General features: G+C 36.3%; 1 protein-coding gene across 2 annotated transcripts in view; it reads left to right on the top strand.

The window, feature by feature from the left end:
- ATF2 (activating transcription factor 2) overlaps positions 1-21,713 on the top strand; it is an 85,703-nt gene that overhangs the window by 53,642 nt on the left and 10,348 nt on the right. For both annotated transcript variants that reach the window (XM_055396903.2, XM_055396902.2), the window contains exons 11-12: positions 11,446-11,595; positions 14,241-14,447. In XM_055396903.2, the coding sequence (XP_055252878.1) occupies positions 11,446-11,595; positions 14,241-14,447 (357 nt within the window). The remainder of the gene's footprint in view (positions 1-11,445; positions 11,596-14,240; positions 14,448-21,713) is intronic.

The following is a 21,713-nucleotide window of genomic DNA, read 5'->3' as shown; positions in this document are numbered from 1 at the left end:
CTTTTTAATATACTGTTTAGGTTGGTCATAACTTTCCTTCCAAGGAGTAAGCGTCTTTTAATTTCATGGCTGCAATCAGCATCTGCAGTGATTTTGGAGCCCCCCAAAATAAAGTCTGACACTGTTTCCACTGTTTCCCCATCTATTTCCCATGAAGTGATGGGACCGGATGCCATGATCTTAGTTTTCTGAATGTTGAGCTTCAGGCCAACTTTTTCAGTCTCCTCTTTCACTTTCATCAGGAGGCTTTTTAGTTCCTTTTCACTTTCTGTCATCAGGGTGGTGTCATCTGCATATCTGAGGTTATTGATATTTCTCCCGGCAATCTTGATTCCAGCTTGTGCTTCTTCCAGCCCAGCGTTCTTCATGATGTACTCTGCATATAAGTTAAATAAGCAGGGTGACAATATACAGCCTTGACGTACTCCTTTTCCTATTTGGAACCAGACTGTTGTTCCATGTCCAGTTCTAACTGTTGCTTCCTGAGCTGCATACAGGTTTCTCAAGAGGCAGGTCAGGTGGTCTGGGATTCCCATCTCTTTCAGAATTTTCCACAGTTTATTGTGATCCACACAGTCAAAGGCTTTGGCATAGTCAATAAAGCAGAAATAGAAGCTTTTCTGGAACTCTCTTGCTTTTACGATGATCCAGCGGATGTTGGCAATTTGATCTCTGGTTCCTCTGCCTTTTCTAAAACCCGCTTGAACATCTGGAAGTTCACGGTTCTCATATTACTGAAGCCTGGCTTGGAGAATTTTGAGCATAACTTTACTAGCATGTGAGATGAGTGCAATTGTGCAGTAGTTTGAGCATTCTTTATCAATCGATAGTTGTTAGACACCTATTACTTGTTTCAGTTATATGCTAGGCACTATACTGACATTATAAATTTGTACACATAAAAACCATTATGTATTATTGCAAGGCTTTAAATATTTTACTGCTGTTCTCCATTAATGCATATAATCAGTCTGAATTTGGCATGTGATAACTCTTTTTTTAATAGTAAAACTTATATACCATCTGAATGAATAATGGTTGAAGAGTATTAAAATTAGCTGGTTATTGATGATAGTGAAAGAACTTGAAAATCCAAGAGGAGAATTTTTCATCTAACACCATGTTTAGGTCAAAGCCATGGAACTAAGATGAATCTTTTTCACTTGATAGCAGAATACCTTCACTAGGAATGTGGTTTACACTTCCTACTTAACGTAACTATTATAATGAAAAATTGAATTAGTGAGAACTGTGTAGAATAGAAGTTAAAGAGATCCTGTTGTTGTACTCTGCATCTCAGAATACTTTTACACATTCAGTGGACTTTTCCCTCCACAGTTTGTAAAGAACAGATCATCTTTAAAGAAATACTTTTGTCTATAAGATAGAAACTAGTAAGCTTCCCTGAATAACTGAATAAATTTGAGAAATTTAATTAGTAAGAATAAAAATACTTTGTATGCTTGTACACTGAAAAGTACCAAAGTTATATTTCACATATTTATATATGAAACACAGTTTTAGTTTGAAGGCCCCCCAAATTGCATGGGGAGTCACAAATTGCCTCACTTAAATTTAACAGTCCAATTAAATTTCTTAGTAGAATATTGCTAACATATAAAATAGCATATTTAGGTGATTACCTGTTTTAATTGGGATAGTAAATAAGATTGTCCTATTTTTTAATTAAATAAAAAGATTCAGAAATTAGCCTCCCCTTCTTTTTTTTTAAGCTTTTTGTTATGGAAGATTTTAAGTATTATATACACAGTAAATAAGATTCTATAATGAATCCCCATGTACTCATCACCCAGCTTCAATTATTACCAATATAATTGTCATTCTTCCTCAGACCACTTCCTACCCTCACTGAATTATTTTTTAATAAGCGTTTCTTAAATGTAAAATCTACACAGATTGAAATGGACCGATTTAAAAAGTGCATTCATGTAACTCACCTCTATTAAGGTATAGAACATTAATATCTACCCACGTTTCTTTATGTCCCTTCCCTCAGTCCATCTCCCCCAGCTGTCAATATTTATTACCAGCAATGTAAATAAAATCAATATATACTCTTGCGTTCAGCTAAGTATATGTCTGTGAAGCTTATCCATGTTGTTGCATGTATTGTAGTTTCTTTTTATTGCTGAGTAGTTTTCTGTGCTGTGAGTATACCACAATTTCTTTATCCATTCTCCTGTTGGTAGAACTTTGAATGGTTTGGTATGATTGTTTCTCAGTTCAGTCGCTCAGTCGTGTCCGACTCTTTGCGACCCCATGAATCACAGCACGCCAGGCCTCCCTGTCCATCACCAACTCCCGGAGTGCACTCAAACTCATGTCCATCGAGTCGGTGATACCATCCAGCCATCTCATCCTCTGTCGTCCCCGTCTCCTCCCACCCCCAGTCCCTCCCAGCATCAGACTCTTTTCTAGTGAGTCAACTCATCGCATGAGGTGGCCAAAGTATTGGAGCTTCAGCTTTAGCATCAGTCCTTCCAATGAACACCCAGGACTGATCTCCTTTAGAATGGACTGGTTGGTTCTCCTTGCAGTCCAAGGGACTCTCAAGAGTCTTCTCCAGAACCACAGTTCAAAAGCATCAATTCTTCGGTGATCGGCTTTCTTCACAGTCCAACTCTCATATCCATACATGACCACGGGAAAAACCATAGCCTTGAGTAGACAGACCTTTGTGGCAAAGTAACATCTCTGCTTTTTAATATGCTATCTAGGTTGGTCATAACTTTCCTTCCAAGGAGTAAGCGTCTTTTAATTTCATGGCTGCAGTCAGCATCTGCAGTGATTTTGGAGCCCAAAAAAATAAGGTCTGACACTGTTTCCACTGTTTCCCCATCTGTTTCCCATGAAGTGATGGGACCAGATGCCATGATCTTCGTTTTCTGAATGTTAAGCTTCAAGCCAAACTTTTCACTCTCCTCTTTCACTTTCATCAAGAGGCTTTTGAGTTCCTCTTCACTTTCTTCCGTAAGGGTGGTGTCATCTGCATATCTGAGGTTATTGATATTTCTCCCGGCAATCTTGATTCCAGCTTGTGCTTCTTCCAGCCCAGCGTTCCTCATGATGTACTCTGCATAGAAGTTAAATAAGCAGGGTGACAATATACAGCCTTGACGTACTCCTTTTCCTATTTGGAACCAGTCTGTTGTTCCATGACCAGTTCTAACTGTTGCTTCCTGACCTGCATACAGGTTTCTCAAGAGGCACGTCAGGTGGTAGTTTCTAAACTTGTATTAAAATGTCATTGTCATTGATTTCTTATTTTATTAAGTATCAGGGGGCTAAAAAGATTTACTAAATAAATAATTGTATAATTCTAATGGGAGAAAGTTGTGACTAGGTTCATATCCTAGTGCACAGAGGTTTCTTAATGATCAGATAAATGATCATGAGATTGGATTCTTTTCTCTGTCAGTGATAGAACTCTTAATTCCACTCTCTCCAAATGAATGGTCCCCAGGTCACATCCCCTAGATTCATGTTACATGTTAAATAATTTTTCTGACTTTTTACCAGTCTGAAGCCCCCCTGCAAACATTATAATTTCTTCTTTCACTGCTTCCGTTGGATTTTGCTTTGTTGTTTTCAACTCTTTGAAAATATTTAAACATCCTCCCTGTTTGATTCTGCATCTCTGCTAAGGATTTATTTGACTTTTGTGGTCACAGTCTGTTAATGTTAAATAGTACAGCAATAGTAACTCTACTAAAATGTGGTTAAAAAATAATGTTTGAGAAATGGCAGCATTGGAACACAGAACAATAAGTAGTATACTATAGCTGAAGAGAAACTTATGTCTATCCTAACTAAGACAGCCAAGGATGCTTTTGCGGTGGCCTGATTTTCATGTGCCCAGTGCTTACTAGAAGATTTATATGCATTGTGGTTGTTACAGATATTTAAAGAAGATCCTTCTATTTTTGCTGAAGAAATTCTTTTAGGACAAGTTGTGCTTGTTTTTTTTTTTTAAGAACTTTAAGTCTTTGGAAAAGCAAAAACATAGTTTAAGTAAAAATGTATGGGGGGGTCCATAAATAAAAGATTACCTAGTATTTTTTAATATTCTAGGAAAATTCCTGGGATCTTCTGTTTTCTACAAAATTTCACTGGCTCTCACCAAATGTAGATATAGTTTAGAGGTTTTGTTTGTCATTAAGCACATTAAACCACAGATATTTGCTACCTGTGTTACTCTTCTAAAAAAACAAATTTCCTGTGTAATATTTGTAATCAAAACATAACTCATCTGAATGGGCAAATGGTAACCATCCAGGAGTTTCATTTTAAGAAGATTTAGTTAAGTATTTAAGTTGTATTCCCCAGAATCATTCCTTTAAGACTTGTGTGACAAACTGAGAGATATCTTTGCACGCAGTGGGTCGCTGGTAGGTTTTCTGCAGGGGGTTTCTACTGAGAGCTGACAGAGGGCATCTTGGCAAATGTTCAGAAACCTACATTAACTTAGTTGGGCCCTGCATGGAGCCTCATGTTCAGCAGAATTCTTCTGACCTCCCTCTGCATGCCACGCTAATCAGCAAACACCAAATGAGCCCACTCCAAAGAAACAGACTCTCTCCCAACCTACTTCATTTTCATATGTTCTCTGGGGGTGGGGAGCAAGATTTCACAAGGACTGATGATGCTGCAAAGACCACAATAATGATAATTAACTTGCTGAATTTAGAAGATTATGCTGTTAATTAGTTGCAAAATAAAGATAAGTAATAGAGCAGCAGATGGTAGGATAACACCCAGGAGAAGGAGGGTTATTACTCTGATGAGCTTTTGTGGTGCTTATGAAATATGGATCTGACTTTTTCATAAATTGTTTCTAGAGAACATTGTGTTTTTTCTTTGAACTATGATCGAGTAGTTTATTCCTACCAGGTACTGACAGATGTGATAAAAATTTGCTTTCATGGGTACAACATATAACATAGAATTTGAATAACAAATTATTTTTAGCAGATTACCTCTTAAGATGGATCTCAGATTGGTCAGCACAACAAGACTATATTCACTCTTTTTTTTTTATTTCCTATATTCACTCTTCAGTTGACACAGTCTTTAAGACAAAAAGTTTTCAATGTAGTACCTGGATTTTACAACTCTAAAATTTAACTCTAACATTAAAGCAGTAGTCTGCTTAGAAACATAGTAATAAAGGTTTTCATTTTCTTTACTTTTGTTTAAAATTAAAATTATGCCTAGCTTTTACTGTACATGTCAGAAAATATAGACCTGTTAAATCTTATATAAATTCTCCAAGTACTTAATCTTCATTTACTTACATTAGATTTCTCTATTGATAGAAATTTTGATCCAGTAATGGACAGACCACTGTCTGGTACTCTTAATGGTTACTGAAATATACGTAGAATACTTAATGTAAGAGAAAAGCTCTAGTTTGGAAAAACTTTTGTTTAAAATATGTTTGTTCAGTGAACCAGGAGTCAACAGACAGAATTTCTGGTCCTAGATCTGCTTCTAACTTGCTCTGTGATCCTGGGAAGTAACTTCATTCTTGGGTCCTTAAAGATGGTAATTGGACTGATTGATCAGCTCCAAAATTCTGTTGTAAAATAAACATCTATCATATTTATAGATGTTTTCATTAATTTGAGGGGACCAAATTACGCTTCTTTAAAATGTGTCAACATATATGTGGGTGGATTATAGATATCCTTACATTAGCTGTAAAATGTATATGAATCACCATTTAGACAACTTTCTTCTCCTAACCCACTGTAATTTTTTTAGCATACGTTTGTTTTTAAACGTTTGTTTAAAAAAAAATTACAGTTTAAAAAAAATCTGTAGTTCAGAGCAGTGTTAATTAACCCTTGCAAATCTTTTTCTTGCATTTTGTATCCAGTGGCACACTTCCACATTAGACCCATTTTAATCAATGTAACAGCATGGAGCAAACATTAGAGCTTCCTCACTGGATGAGTACTGTATACCCTAGGGCAGTCAAGAGAGGATAATGAATGAATACTGATGCTGCTTTTAAGTGCTCTATAAGGTAGTAACTTGCCCTACTAAAGATTATTCAAGAGAGTGATGTTTATGTACTTCAGACTCCCCTATGTGCAGTTACTGTATTTCATTAATTCTAAGAGCTAAGCTCTTTACTATAAAACTTTAAATGCTCTTCAATTCTATGTTTTCTAAGGACTTAAAAATGTTTTACCAACACATAATTTACCAAACTTCACATCTCAACCAATACTTATATTTTTATACATTTTATATTCAGAAATGAAAGCCCTAACCTAACGCTATTATAGACTGGCTTTCAAAAGATGTAATTATGCACACTGACCACCTCCCCAGATCCTCCTCCTCCTGTTTATATGACCCACACTTTCAAATTCCTCTCTTTTTGCTTTCACTTCTTTGACCATTTAGCTTAAGTATTCCTTCCTGATTACAGCCAAGTACTGCTTTGGTCACCTACCTAATTAGTTTTAATCCATCCACTTCCACATCATCCCATCAGTTATGAGTGTCCCAATTTCCTGGATCTTAGCTACTAATGTGGTTATTTCTGCTTGTTTATAAGAGAAGGAAGAAAAAATGGAACTGGGAATCTTAACCTGGATTCTGAAAGATGCAGTGTACCATGTGGTCTTGAGAATATATTTTCCAAAATAAAATACATCTGGAGGAGTTCATGGTGGTCCAGTAGCTAAGACTCTGTGCTCCCAATGCCAGGGACCCAAATTTGATCCCTGGTCAGATCCCACATGCCACAACTAAGAGTTTGCATGCTGCAACTAAGACCTGGCACAGTCAAATAAATAAATAAAAATATTTAAAAATTTTAAATATTTAGCTTCAGACTGAGCTAATAAACCTGTACTTAAAATGATCTCTGAGTACTTTTTTCCCTAAGTATATTTTGAAAATACAAAAGTAAAGGAACTCTGCTGATTCTTTGGTGTCCATACCCTAACACCTGAACTATGAAAATAGAGGGCTCAATAGATATTTTTGAAAAAGGTAAGGAAGCTGATAAAAACATAAGAAATCTTTATATAACTCAGGTAAGTTTTACATATTTAATCTTTACCTCAGCCCTACAAGGAAGTTGTCATTGTTGCCAATTTTTCAGATAGTTTGTTCAGATAGTTTGAGACAGAGTTAATTTCTAAACAGTAAAGTATCTTCTCAGCTGTACACATTTTGTATGCTAATATATATACAGTATATCTTATGTATGCTAACCAGTGAAGAAACTAGGACTTTCAGTTCAGTTCAGTTCAGTCGCTTAGTCGTGTGAGCTCAGCCTTTGTGACCCCATGAATCACAGCACACCAGGCCTCCCTGTCCATATGTGTAAAAACATATGTATATCTTATGTATGCTAACCAGTGGAGAAACTAGGACTTTATGAACTGCTGTTTGCAGTTCATAAAGAAGTACTCAGTCAGAAAAGACAGGAAAAACATACCTAATCTGGGGTGATATGGCTTTATGGTTACAGTCTCAGACTTGGCATTCTGAATCCTTTGTGGTTGTCTTTCGCGCCACTTGACTTGCAGGATCTTAGGCCCCTAACTAGGGTTTGAGCTTGGGCCTATGACAGGGACAGAGCGAAGTCCTAACCACTGGACCACCAGGGGATTCCCTTGTAGTTGTCTTTTGAATCATCAAGCCATCCAGCCTTAGATTATCTTTCCTGATTTTTCAATTTTTTTTTTCCCTTCTTTTTTTGGTGGGGGAAGTAGGATAATATACATAACATGATGCCATGGAAAAACTGCACTTTGAAAATAAGGAGGTCCAGATTTAAATCTAGGATCTTAATTAGCTTAATGGCTGTGTGACCTTGGGCAAATGATCTCTAGTGTCCTAATCTGCCAAATTCAGACTGAAATTGAAGAAAGTGGAGAAAACCACAACACCCTTCAGGTATGACCTAAATCAAATCCCTTATGACTATACAGTGGAAGTGAGAAACAAACTTAAGGGACTGGATCTGATAGAGTGCCTGATGAACTATGGATGGAGGCTCGTGACATTGTACAGGAGACAGGAATCAAGACCATCCCCATGGAAAAGAAATGCAAAAAAGCAAAATGACTGTCTGAGGACTGTGTGGATCACAGGAAACTGTGGAACATTCTGAAAGAGATGGGCACACCAGACCACCTGACCTGCCTCTTGAGAGAAACCTGTATGCAGGTCAGGAAGCTACAGTTAGAACAAACAGCTGTGAAAAGATGGGAAGCGAAAAGCAAAGGAGAAAAGGAAAGATATACCCATTTGAATGCAGAGTTCCAAAGAATTAGCAAGGAGAAATGAGAAAGCCTTCCTCAGTGATCAGTGCAAAGAAATAGAGGAAAACAATAGAATGGGAAAGACTAGAGATCTCTTCAAGAAATTAAGAGATACCAAGGGAACGTTTCATGCAAAGATGGGCTCAATAAAGGACAGAAATGGTATGGACCTAACAGAAGCAGAAGATATTAAGAAGAAGTGGCAAGAATACACAGAGAACTGTACAAAAAAGATCTTCATGACCCAGATAATCACGATGGTGTGATCACTCACCTAGAGCCAGACATCTTGGAATGTGAAGTCAAGTGGGCCTTAGGAAGCATCACTACGAACAAAGCTAGTGGAGGTGATGGAATTCCAGTTGAGCTGTTTCAAATCCTGAAAGATGACGCTGTGAAAGTGCTGAACTCAATATGCCAGCAAATTTGGAAGACTCAGCAGTGGCCACAGGACTGGAAAAGGTCAGTTTTCATTCCAATCCGAAAGAAAGGCAATGCCAAAGAATACTCAAAACTACCGCACAGTTGCACTCATTTCACACGCTAGTAAAGTAATGCTTAAAATTCTCCAAGCCAGGCTTCAGCAATACATGAACCGTGAACTTCCAGATGTTCAAGCTGGTTTTAGAAAAGGTAGAGGAACCAGAGATCAAATTGCCAACATCCGCTGGATCATGGAGAAAGCAAGAGAGTTCCAGAAAAACATCTATTTCTGCTTTATTGACTATGTCAAAGCCTTTGACTGTGTGGATCACAAGAAACTGTGGAACATTCTGAAAGAGATGGGCACACCAGACCACCTGACCTGCCTCTTGAGAAACCTGTATGCAGGTCAGGAAGCAACAGTTAGAACTGGTCATGGGACAACAGGCTGGTTCCAAATAGGAAAAGGAGTACGTCAAGGCTGTATATTGTCACCCTGCTTATTTAACTTATATGCGGAGTACATCATGAGAAACACTGGGCTGGTAGAAGCACAAGCTGGAATCAAGACTGCCAGAAGAGATACAAATAACCTCAGATACGCGGATGACACCACCCTTAACGGCAGACAGTGAAGAACTAAAGAGCCTTTTGATGAAAGTGAAAGAGGAGAGTGAAAAAGTTGGCTTAAAGCTCAACATTCAGAAAACAAAGATCATGGCATCTGATCCCATCACTTCATGGGAAATAGATGGGGAAACAGTGGAAACACTGTCAGACATTGTTTTTCTTGGCTCCAAAATCACTGCAGATGGTGACTGCAGCCATGAAATTAAAAGAAACTTACTCCTTGGAGGGAAAGTTATGACCAACCTAGACAGCATATTAAAAAGCAGAGACATTACTTTGCCAACCAAGGTCCGTCTAGTCAAGGCTGTGGTTTTTCCAGTAGTCATGTATGGATGTGAGAGTTGGACTGTGAAGAAAGCTGAGTGCCGAAGAATTGATGCTTTTGAACTGTGGTGCTGGAGAAGACTCTTGATAGTCCCTTGGACTGCAAGGAGATCCAACCAGTCCATCCTAAAGCAGATCAGTCCTGGGTGTTCATTGGAAGGACTGATGTTGAAGCTGAAACTCCAATACTTTGGCCACCTGATGCGAAGAGCTGACTCATTGGAAGAGACCCTGATGCTGGGAAGGATTGAGGGCATGAGGAGAAGGGGATGACAGAGGATGAGATGGTTGGATGGCATCATTGACTCAATGGACATGGGTTTGGGTGGACTCCGGGAGTTGGTGATGGACAGGGAGGCCTGGCGTACTGCGGTTCATGGGGTTACAAAGAGTCAGACACGACTGAGTGACTGAACTGAACTGAATCTGTAAAGTCAACATACTGTTTATTTGAAACTGATTTAAAAACTACTGATAACACAGCAGCAGGAATGGATCTCAGGTGCATTATGCGAAAGGAGAGAAGCCAGATTCAAAAGGCTTATTATAGACACTGTATGATTCCATTTATATGATATTCGGAAAAGGCAAAACTTTGAGAATCAAAAAGCGGATGGGATTTTCAGGGACTGTGGTGGGAGGTAGTCATGTTTGGATGTGAGAATTGGACCATAAAGAAAGCTGAGCGCTGAAGAATTGGTGCTTTTGAGCTGTGGTGGTGGAGAAGACCCTTGAGAGTCCCTTGGACTGCAGGGAGATCAAACCTGTCCATCTTAAAGGAAATCAGTTCTGAATATTCATTGGAAGGACTGATGCTGAAGCTCTAATACTTCAGCTACCTGATGCAAAGAACTGACTCATTGGAAAAGACCCTGATGCTGGGAAAGGTTGAAGGTAGGAGAAGGGGATGACAGAGGACGAGATGGTTGGATGGTCACCCACTCGTTGGACATGAGTTTGAGCAAGCTCTGGGAGTTGGTGATGGACAGGGAAGCCTGGCGTGCTGCAGTCCATGGGATCGTAAAGAGGTGGACACGACTGAGTGACTGAACTGTGGTGGGAGGAGAGAGTGACAAGAAAGAAGCATGAGGAAGTTTTGGTGGGTGATAGGACTGTTCTGTGTCCTGATTGTAGGAGGTGGTTGCACAACTGTATGTGCTTTTTAAAACTCATAGAAATATATGCTGAAAATACTTTGTTTTACTGTATGTAACTTATACCTCAACAAAACATTTTTTACACTACTGACCTTGTTTTTAAAATCATACCCGGAATCTAGAATGACTAGCAGTAGAAAATGTCTACTAACACTTGCTTAAGCAGAAATATTGGTGGTCTTTTCATGTATACCTCTATTTCTAAGGTATCTTGATCAGTTGTAGATATTAAGATATGCACAGATGAAAATAAATTACAAATTTTCTAAATTATTCTTAGCTGAAGTAAATGAAAACAATTGTATTAGAATCATGTAGGGGACTTTGTCTAAAGCTGTTCTCTATTATCTACCCCTTTATGCTATTTCCAAAGAAAGAAGAGAGGAAAAGTTGCCAAAAAAGACTCAGGAAAGCTTCCCAAAGGTCCTTTTATCTGTCTTACTGATATTTAGGAATTCAGTGGAATATAATAAATCAAAACTAAGTTTAAAGCCTGTGTATTCATTAACAAATGTTTCATTTGGTTAACCAAAGTGTGTTGGGAGTTAGATTTGGGTAGAAAGCAGGGAGCATTTGTTTTAAAATTGGTATTTGCGTTTCAGAGATTAAAAGCTGCTTTGACCCAGCAACATCCTCCAGTTACCAACGGCGATACTGTCAAAGGTCACAGTAGTGGTTTGGTTAGGACTCAATCAGAGGAATCTCGACCACAGTCATTACAACAGCCAGCCACATCCACCACAGAAACTCCGGTATGTGTGTTGTTTTTATCATTCATCACTCAGTTTTCCTTAAAAAAAGAAAAACTACATAGTGTGACTTCAATGACTATATAATTTGAAAAGACTTTTCTGGTCAAATTTTTATTCCAAAAGTGTATTTAAAAAGCCTTAAGAAAAGGTAGTTCAACATAAAAGTTGAACATACAAAAAATAAATAAGCAGTTGTTACTGCTGAAGGCACTCTGCAAATGTTTCTCAGAGTATCTGTATGTTGATTTAAAACGGCACAGTATCCATCAATAGTATTTAAAGAAAACTTTTTTACTATTGGTTGTATTCAACAAGTAATTTATATATGAACCATATTACTGATATAAGACTGTTCTTGAATTAAGACTTGTGAAATGTCAACAAAGTAGCAGATAGATTTAATGGCAGCTGTTTATACTAGAGGCCTGTTTCACTCTAATTTGTGTCTGGCCATTAGATGATTGCTATTTCTATATGTCTGCAATAAAGCATTACTGTATTTCTGTTAAATGTTTCAGAGCTCTATTTAGCCCTTTTTCTTCTCTACTTAAAGAATATTAGCATTTAAAAGTAAAATTTTCCAATTAAACACAGCTGAACAGCAAGTTTTATACTACCTCCTAAGCATAGGTGTTTAGATAACGGTATTTTACCTTTGTGAAACTTAAGATGAAGTGAAATAGTTGTGGTTGTCATCCACCAAGCAACTTTACCTAGGGGCCAAAAGAGAGGAAAAGTGAGTGTGTTCTTATGTCTTAATTCATGGTTAGCCAACTGGCTTATGAGCCTAATGCAGCTCATGGCTGTTTATCTATGGCTAGCAAGTTCAGTATGGCTTTTACATACTTAAAAGTTTGTTTAAAAGAAAATAAATGAATGTAATTTATTTTCTTGTACTAACTATAGTTTACCTGGATCTCATTTTTATTTATATTTTTATACTTTATTGTATGGGAATGAAGATCCAGGAGAGCAGGACTTTTATCTGCTCTATCACTGCTATATCACTAAAGTAGTTCCTGTGTATTTTTCAGTTAAGTAGAATGAATGAATCAATAGAAAAAGGGAGAGAAGGAAGAATATATGCTTCTAAGTAGCCTCAAATCCTTGATAGAAGTAGATATATATATAATTCAGGTTAATTACCTGCAGAACTTAAAGATTTCTGCCTATGGTATAGATGAAGAGAATGTAGACATTTTTGTTTACGTCATTTTAAAATATCATTCAAGTAGAGGCAAGAAATTTGTTTCCAGGCTGCTACTTTGGATCTTGTGTCTGTGGCCACAAAGTGCTTTCTTTTGCACTGTTTCTAAGGGTTTATATCCTGTCTCCTGTATTCAGGTGTTCGGTGGCACAATTTTGGGATTTGTGAGAGACAAGATATTCTATAATCCTAAACACTGGACAGTATCACTAATGACTGAAGATTTCTGTCTGGCTGATTTTGCAGGGCAGGCAGAACAATTAAAATGAAAATCTAGACTCTGGGATTCTACCTACCAGGAAAATGAGCATCATTAATAATTATATAAACCTGACCCTTAGAAAAAGACTGACCCCAAATTTCAGAAACTGAAGAAATGCTGAATACACTAAAATGTGTATGTACTTTCAACTCCTTAATTTTAGAGAAACCAATTTTTAAAAAACATTTACAGTTTAATGCTATTTTTTATTGCAAAAATAGCATAGAAACCATGGATTCCCGTAGTGAATTTAAATAAAAAGTTATTTTTTATTAGTACCTTAATAATTACCAAAGGATTGAATAATAACATAATGTTTGCTTAAAAGTTCACTTGGAAAAATAAAAGATCTCTACATCATCATTTGTACTGCATTTTTTCATTTCTTTGTATTCTCTCTATAAACATGAAAATATTATTTATACAAACGTTAAAGAATAGAATACAATCCTAAAGGAAATCACCTCTGAATATTCATTGTATGAATATTGATGCTGTAGCTCCAGTACTTTGGCCACCTGATGCAAATAGCCGACTCATTGGAAAAGACCTTGATACTGGGAAAGATTGAAGGCAGTAGGAGAAGGGGGTGATTGAAGATGAGATGGTTGGATGTTATCACTGCCTCAATAGACATGAATTTGAGCAAACTCCAGGAGATAGTGAAAGACAGAGAGGCCTGGCATGTTGCAGTCCATGGGGTCTCAAAGAATCAGACACAACTTAGCAACTGAACAACAACAAAGAATACATTCACTGTGACAGTCCGTGAGAATCTTGGTTTAGCAATGCTTATTTATTTCAAGGAATTTGTTAAACAACAGGGTGATTTACACATTGCTTCAGAATATTGATGTATACAATGAGACTTAGAAAATAAAATTAGTACCTGTCACCTTTGCAAGGAGCTTCCCCAATAGCTCAGTTGATAAAGAATCCAGCTGCAATGCAGGAGAGCCCGATTCAATTGCTCAGTTAGGAAGATCCGCTGGAGAAGTGAAAGGCTACCCATTCTAGTATTTTGGCCTGGAGAATTCCATGGAATGTATAGTTCATGGGGTCACAAAGAGTTGGCACAACTGAGTGACTTTCACCTTTGCAATCCTTTACTGCGTATTATATTAATTTTAATCACTGGGTACAAATATAAAAAGCTTTCATTTGTGTCTATTATAGGCTTCTCCAGCTCACACAACTCCACAGACCCAAAATACAACTGGTCGTCGAAGAAGAGCAGCGAATGAAGATCCCGATGAAAAAAGGAGGAAGTTTCTGGAAAGAAATAGAGCAGCAGCTTCAAGATGCCGACAAAAAAGAAAAGTCTGGGTTCAGTCTTTAGAGAAGAAAGCAGAAGACTTGAGTTCATTAAATGGTCAACTGCAGGTATGGTGCATATATGTAAATGTTTTATTTATTTTTAATAATTATGAACACACATTTTCCTTATTTTTTCCTAGTTAGCCATTCAGACATTTTAGGACAAAATATTGGGTGTGTATGGAATCTGTAGTAAAGTGTAGTTTAATAAACCGATTTGAATACCAAGATGAAGTAACATAACTTTGAATACTGATACAGTAAAGAAATTTTTAAATGTAAGTGTTTACTTGCATAGTACAAAGGTACCTAAACTATCTGGTTTAAACTTTATAAAGTTGTGATATAGAGTTCAACAGAATCTTAAGCTGTAAAATATTGCTGGGACTTCACTTTTCTTATTTTTTGGTTCATGTCACAACTATAGAGTTGGTTCAATTTGCAGTTTTTGTTTTTAAATTCTTTTGTTCTTTGAATTATAAATTTTGTTTTGTTTTGTTTATTTTATTTAAAGTGAATATAGTGCTCGTGAAAGGTGCCAGATTGACAGCTTTGGAACTGAAGGACTAATTATCCACAGAACAGGTACAATATGGCCAGTGGCAGTAGAAATCATTTCATACTGCCCTGCCAGTGTGCCTCAGATTTATTTCTTAGGAACCCTATGTGGTATAAAGGTTTTAAGGCTCCTTCCTATTCAGTCTTTGGTAAGATTTTCAATATTGGGCAGCACTAAGTCTATTTCCTTCCTTCTGTTTTTTCTTCCTTTTTTGTTGTTGTTTTTAATGTTGTGAATATTCTCGAGTAAAATCTTCTAAATTACCAATTGATGAGCATCAATGAGAAAAATTGATGAATTTATGAATTAAACTGATGAATTTAAATTCATTATGAATTTAATGAATTATAGTTGTTATTATTGGTCAGTCCTCTGAGCTGTCCATTCCTACTTAAAAATTAATCATGCCTGATGATGAGACTTGCTCTCATCTTACATCTTTAAAGATGTCACCAGTATCAATGTCTTGTTTAAATGCTTAGGAAAGAGCTTTCTAGCTTTTTTAGCTCCAGGCATAGCATTTCACCTAATGTAAATTTTAATAACTTAACACTTTTTCATATGTGAGACATACGTTTTTTAAAACTCTGTGTTGGGCTTTGAATATTGACATGTTAGCTTTAGAACAGATAAATTATCTTGCAAAACTTACTTTTAACCATTTCAAATGAAATTAAATATGATTTTAATTTTACCATATCACAGAGACTTCAAATATGTACTTATATTATTTAACATATCCTAGTATATATTACCTGATAAATTCTTCTTTAGGAACTATTTTCATATCATAATTTTTCAAAAAAAACTTGAATTTTTTTTCTTTAAAGTGAAACATTATAGATCCAAATTTATGTACTGTAAAAATAGTTATTTATCAGATTTCTCTGAATATTAACTATGATTTAAATGTTTGAGTATTCATATTAAAACATTAACAAAGTTTAGGTGGATCTATTCTTAAACAAAATCATTCTTCTGAATGACTTGGTTTCTTAACAGTTACATGGTATTAAAAATAACATTCTTTGTTAGCCTCAGTTGTCTTACCCATGGAATAGAGATAATAATACTTGCTGGTCCTCCTGCTCTGGATTGTTACATACATCAAATTAGAACTTTTGCAGGCATTTTAAAATATATTAATTTTAATAGGATAAATTTATCAATATTTTCTTTTGTAATTTGGCTTATTATGCCTTTTTAAGAAGTGAAAATGTTTCAAAACTATCAAGTAGTATATAAATATATGGTATTATTCTCAAGGTACTGGACTTCAGTTTGAGCCAGTTTTCTGTTTTGACCCAAGTTATAACAATATTATGCTGGAGAAGGCGATGGCACCCCACTCCAGTACTCTTGCCTGGAAAATCCCGTGGATGGAGGAGCCTGGTAGGCTGCAGTCCATGGGGTTGTGAAGAGTCGGACACAACTGAGCGACTTCACTTTCACTTTTCACCTTCATGCATTGGAGAAGGAAATGACAACCCACTCCAGCATTCTTGCCGGGAGAATCCCAGGGACTGCGGAGCCTGGTGGGCTGCTGTCTATGGGGTCGCACAGAGTCGTACACAACTAAAGTGACTTAGCAGCAGCATAACAATATTAACAACTTTTAATAAGATTGTTGTTCAGTGGCTAAGTCATGTCCAACTGTTTGTGACTCCATGGACTGCAAAACAGGCTTCCATGTCCTTCACTATATTCCAGAGTTTGCTCAAACTCATGTTAGTCATATTGCTATTTCCTTAATTATACTGTAGCCCTGGTCACCACTATGAACACCAACAGTGCTTTATTATTTCAGAAAACTTTGGAGAATTCAGTATTCACAATAAATGTAATATTTACTTCGTTAATTTCATGTTTTTTTCCACCATCCAAACTATATCAAATATCATTATTGTAAAATGTGTTCATTTTTATACTTCCTAATTTGAGTAGAAATTTCTTGATTGGAGGAATAAAGGCAAGATTTATCACCTAGGTAAAAGTTAGCTAACACTTAAGTTTTGAAGCAAGCGTGAAACTTTTAAATAGAAGTCACAATCAAGAAATCACTAAGTTAAACTCTGTTGTCGAACATAACTAGTTAATACCTCAAATTAAAACAGAACCAGTTTTTTTTTTAATTGAGGTATAGCTGATATAGAATTACATGTTTCCATGTACATATCATGATTCACAATTATTATTATTAAAGGTTATACTCCATTTGCACTTACTTTATTCCTTATGCTGTACAATGTGTCCTGGCAGCTTGTTTATTTTATATATAGCAGGTTTTTTAAATGTTTGTTTATATGTTTGTCTGTGCTGGGTCTTAGTTGTGGCATGTGAACTCATAGTTGATGCATGTGGGATTTAGTTCTCTGACCAGGAATCAAACCCTGGGTGCTCTACACTGGGAGTGCAGAGCCACAGCCACTGGACCACCAGGGAAGTCCCTATATATAGCAGTTTTTAATCTCTTAATCCCCTATCTCTATCTTGCCCACTGGTAAGCACTATTTTTTCTCAGTATCTCTTTTATTTTTGGTTATTCACTAGTTTTATGTTTCAGAACCCAGATATAGGTGGTATCATACAGTATCTTTCTCTGATTTATTTCACTAAGCATAAAAATCAGTATTTTTAATCATTAATAATTGAGGGATGGATAGCATCATGATTAGAAAGAAAGTGTTCTTAGTTTTAAAGATGTATACCAAAACATGAAGATAGGTGAGATGATGTGTTATCGGGTATTTAAAAAAATATATTTTTTCAAAAAAGAGAATAAAGTCCTTCTGAATATATTAACCTGGAAAATGTCTGTAATATTATGGGCAAAAAATAAGTTGCTTGGAAATAGCCCAGATGTCCATCAGTAGATAAATTGTGGCATATACATCCAATGAAATATTTTTCACCCACAAAAAGGAGTGAAATTACATGCTACAATGTGAATAAATCTCAAAACATTATGCTTAAGTGAAAGAAGCCACAAAGTCATACACTATATGCCTCCATTTATATGAAATATATAGAACAAATTAATCCATAGAGACAAATGCAAATGGGTAGTTTCCAGAGACTGGAGGGAGGAAGAGGAAAATAGGAAGAAACTGGTTAATGGATAAGAGGTTTTACTCTTGAATGGTCAGATAGAGGGGTGGTGGGTAGCACAACATTGCAGATGTGTAGTAAATGCTACTGAATTTTTCAGCTTAAAATGGTTAATACTATATTATGGAAATCTCACCTCAACAAATTACTCAAAAGTCACATACTAAAAATGTATATCTTTTTCATTAATGAAAGTTTTATAGTTAAATGTGTAAATGTGTAGGTATGGAAATCAATATAGAAATTAATCTTTAAATAGAGGTAAAATTTTAAGAATGACATGTACTAGTTTGTAACAGTGATAAAGGGGGTTTGGGAAGAAAGGGTACTTCAACTGTGACTTTCTCTATTGCTTCAAGTGGATATATTATTTTTTGTTTGTTTTTTACTTACATGTCATATAAAATAAGTTTTAAGAAAGTAAGTGACACATTCTAGTTTTCAGAATATGAAGAGTTAATATGCTTGGATTCTGGAGAAAAAATTTCAATCAGTCTGCCAACAGCAAAACTGTTAACTGTGAAGAACAGAATGACTTGTAAAGAAAATTGAATGTCAAAGAAATAATTAAACTCTACTTTATGTGAAAACATTCATCAGTTCTACATTTCCTTAATAATTCTTCACGTGACATACCGGTTTAGCTGATCAGTGTAGTGGGCAGTAAATGACCCATGGTTACTTACGTATAATAAAAGGTTTAATGAGTGTTGAGGTGTGACTGTTCATATTTTTACCAAATATATATTAGGTTTTAAGAAAATACTAATTATTCAACTTTACTGCCCCAATCACTGAATTTAATTATATTTTAGCTTTCTAGAATCATTGCTGTAAAAATAATTTCATCAAATTGTATTTAGAGACATTTATGGTACTCTAGACCAAGAATTGGATGCTGTTGGTTATAAACTATTATATTTTCAAAGGTAATATATGATTTTATCTTTTACTTGAAATGGTTTTAACCCCGTTATGTCTTTGTCTTTCATAGACTCATCTTGTGGGTTAGTTTTCAGTTTAGAATTGCAGCATTTCCTTTATAAAAGGCAGACTCATAGGAGCTCTTAACAATCTATAATAAAACCTGTAGAATTTGTTGTGGATTTTGCTCTTAAAACTTAGGCACTGCAAATGTGTTTGGACTGGAAGCTTGGTAAATTAATAGAAACATTCTTTGATAAGATATGTGAGGAGTTTTCACTAATAAGTTAATGATATGGAAAAGGTTTTGTTTACTGGTCCATTGACTTAGGGGGAATGGGATCGATTTTTAAATCCTGGTACATTTTACTTTAGTATTTATCACTTCAAATAGGAGTGGCAACAATTGGGAGATGGTATCCAATACCTGTTTAATCCCTGAAAAACTCTAGAACTGTCTTTCTTCTCCACTCCCAGACTGAGTTTTTCACTGTATTCTAGAGGGGAAAAGGGTAATAGTGATGCCACTTCTATCTCATGCATTTTATTCTGAGTACTTCTTTTTACTGTTGTTGCTCAATCGCTAGGTTGTGTCTGACTCTGCAACCTCATGAACTGTAGTACGCCAGGCTTCCCTGTCCTTCACTATCTCCCGGAGTTTGCTCAGACTCATGTCCATTGAGTCAGTGATGCCATCCAATCATCTCCTCCTCTGTTGCTCCCTTCTTCTCTTGCCCTCAGTCTTTCCCAGTATCTGGGTCTTTGCCAATGAGTCAACTCTTTGCATCAGGTGGCCAAAGTATTGGAGCTTCAGCATCTGTCCTTCCAATGAATATTCAGGAGTGATTTCCTTTAGCATTGACTAGTTTGATCTCTTTGGCTGTCCAAGGGCCTCTCAAGAGTCTTCTCCAGCACCACAGTTCGAAAGCGTCAATTCTTCAGTGCTCAGCCTTCTTTATAGTCCAGCTCTCACATCCATACATAACTATTGGCAAAACCATGGCGTTGACTATACAGACCTTTGTTGGCAAAGTGATGCTCTGCTTTTTCATATGCTGTCTAGGTTTGTCATAGCTATTCTTCCAAGGAGCAAGCGTCTTTTAATTTCATGGCTGCTGTTTTTACTAGTCTTTACTAAAATCTTCCCAAGCCTTTACCTCCCCGTCAAACTCATAGAATAAGTACTATTTTAAAGATCAAGTAAGAGAGGTAGGACTGATGCTAAAGCTGAAACTGCAATACTTTGGCCACCTCATGCGACGAGTTGACTCACTGGAAAAGACTCTGATGCTGGGAAGGGTTGGGGGCAGGAGGAGAAGGGGATGACCGAGAATTAGATGGCTGGCTGGCATCACCGAGTCTGTGGACATGGGTTTGAGTGAAGTCCGGGAGTTGGTGATGGACAGGGAGGCCTGGCATGCTGTGATTCATGGGGTCGTGGAGAGTCGGACATGACTGAGCGACTGAACTGAACTGAAGAGAGGTAATAGAGAAGTGAAGATACTGAAGCTGCTCTTCACAAAAGTCAATGATTATAGCAATGATAAACTCCCCAAAGAAGAAACTATCCAATATTATTTCTTTAATTTGGGGAATAGTAGCTGAACTAGAAAGTCAAAGATCATGAATTTATGGAACCTGATCATCAGTCTGTGGCCAAATATCAATGAAATGTTTTGATAGGTTAATCAATTAGCTATCCTGTCATTATTTCATCAGTCTGATCTGCTTCAGACAAACTGTAAATATATATATATATAATTTGTTCATCAGTATATAATTAACCTTTGAGTAGATACAAATAGAGCAATGGTATAGACAATGCCAAATAATTACATTTTCTCTTAGACCATAATTATTTCTTCAGCATCTGCTTTATCTTACCAAATTTGACCCCCCCTGCAAAAAAAACTTCAGTAATTGGTCACATTTGAATGGGACTTTAATGTTTTCAAAATGTTTTCATGTCTCATATTTCATTTGATCTTCAGAATGACCCAGAAAGACAGTTAATATATTCTGCAAATAAACTAATAACAGACTAACCAGAAAGGTTTTGGAGAGTGAATCCAAATATAATCAGTCTAAAATAATCCACAGATACAGAGGTATAAATATTTCTTTTTTCATTTAATACTAAATCTGTTTATGGCTTAACATTTATTTCTTTCAGATTCACTATGGCTTAAGCAAACTGGTTCTGTTACGGCTTTAAGTCATGATTTATGGAACTGCCTTGTCTAAATACTGTCTGTCTTTTTAAGTTCTTTCCTTTATACATATAACTACGTGACTATAATTCTTGAATGTTTTAATCTGTTGAATTTTCTGCATTTGTCATAAATTATTTTAAAAATACTGGCCAGGCTTTGGCAAACTCTTCTAATTTTGCCTAATGTAAAGGTTATATACCAGGATAAGCCTCCTTTTATCAACTCCTACCTGGGACCTGATCTAGACCATAAGCATATGCTTACACTTAGGGCTCTCCAGCTCAACTAAATCCATTTCTTTAAGGTTTGGCCTCTCTTATCCAACTGTGTTTGCTTTGCAGTATTTCTTACAGTCCCAATTCTTTGCTAGCAGCCATGTCCCATTTGCTGCTTTCAGTCTAGTGCTGATAACCAGTTTTTAAAGAAATTGAGTATTAGGATACAATAAAGCACAAACTATCGATTTAATTTAACCTTTTGATCAAAAATAACTTGAGCTTCAGGATTACTATTAGGAAAATCTCTTAT

This window comes from Moschus berezovskii, chromosome 2, assembly GCF_049115385.1.
Source record: "Moschus berezovskii isolate FMDL1 chromosome 2, NW_MosBer_1.0, whole genome shotgun sequence".
NCBI classification, from domain to species: domain Eukaryota; kingdom Metazoa; phylum Chordata; class Mammalia; order Artiodactyla; family Moschidae; genus Moschus; species Moschus berezovskii.
This window is presented reverse-complemented; position numbering and strand designations above follow the sequence as displayed.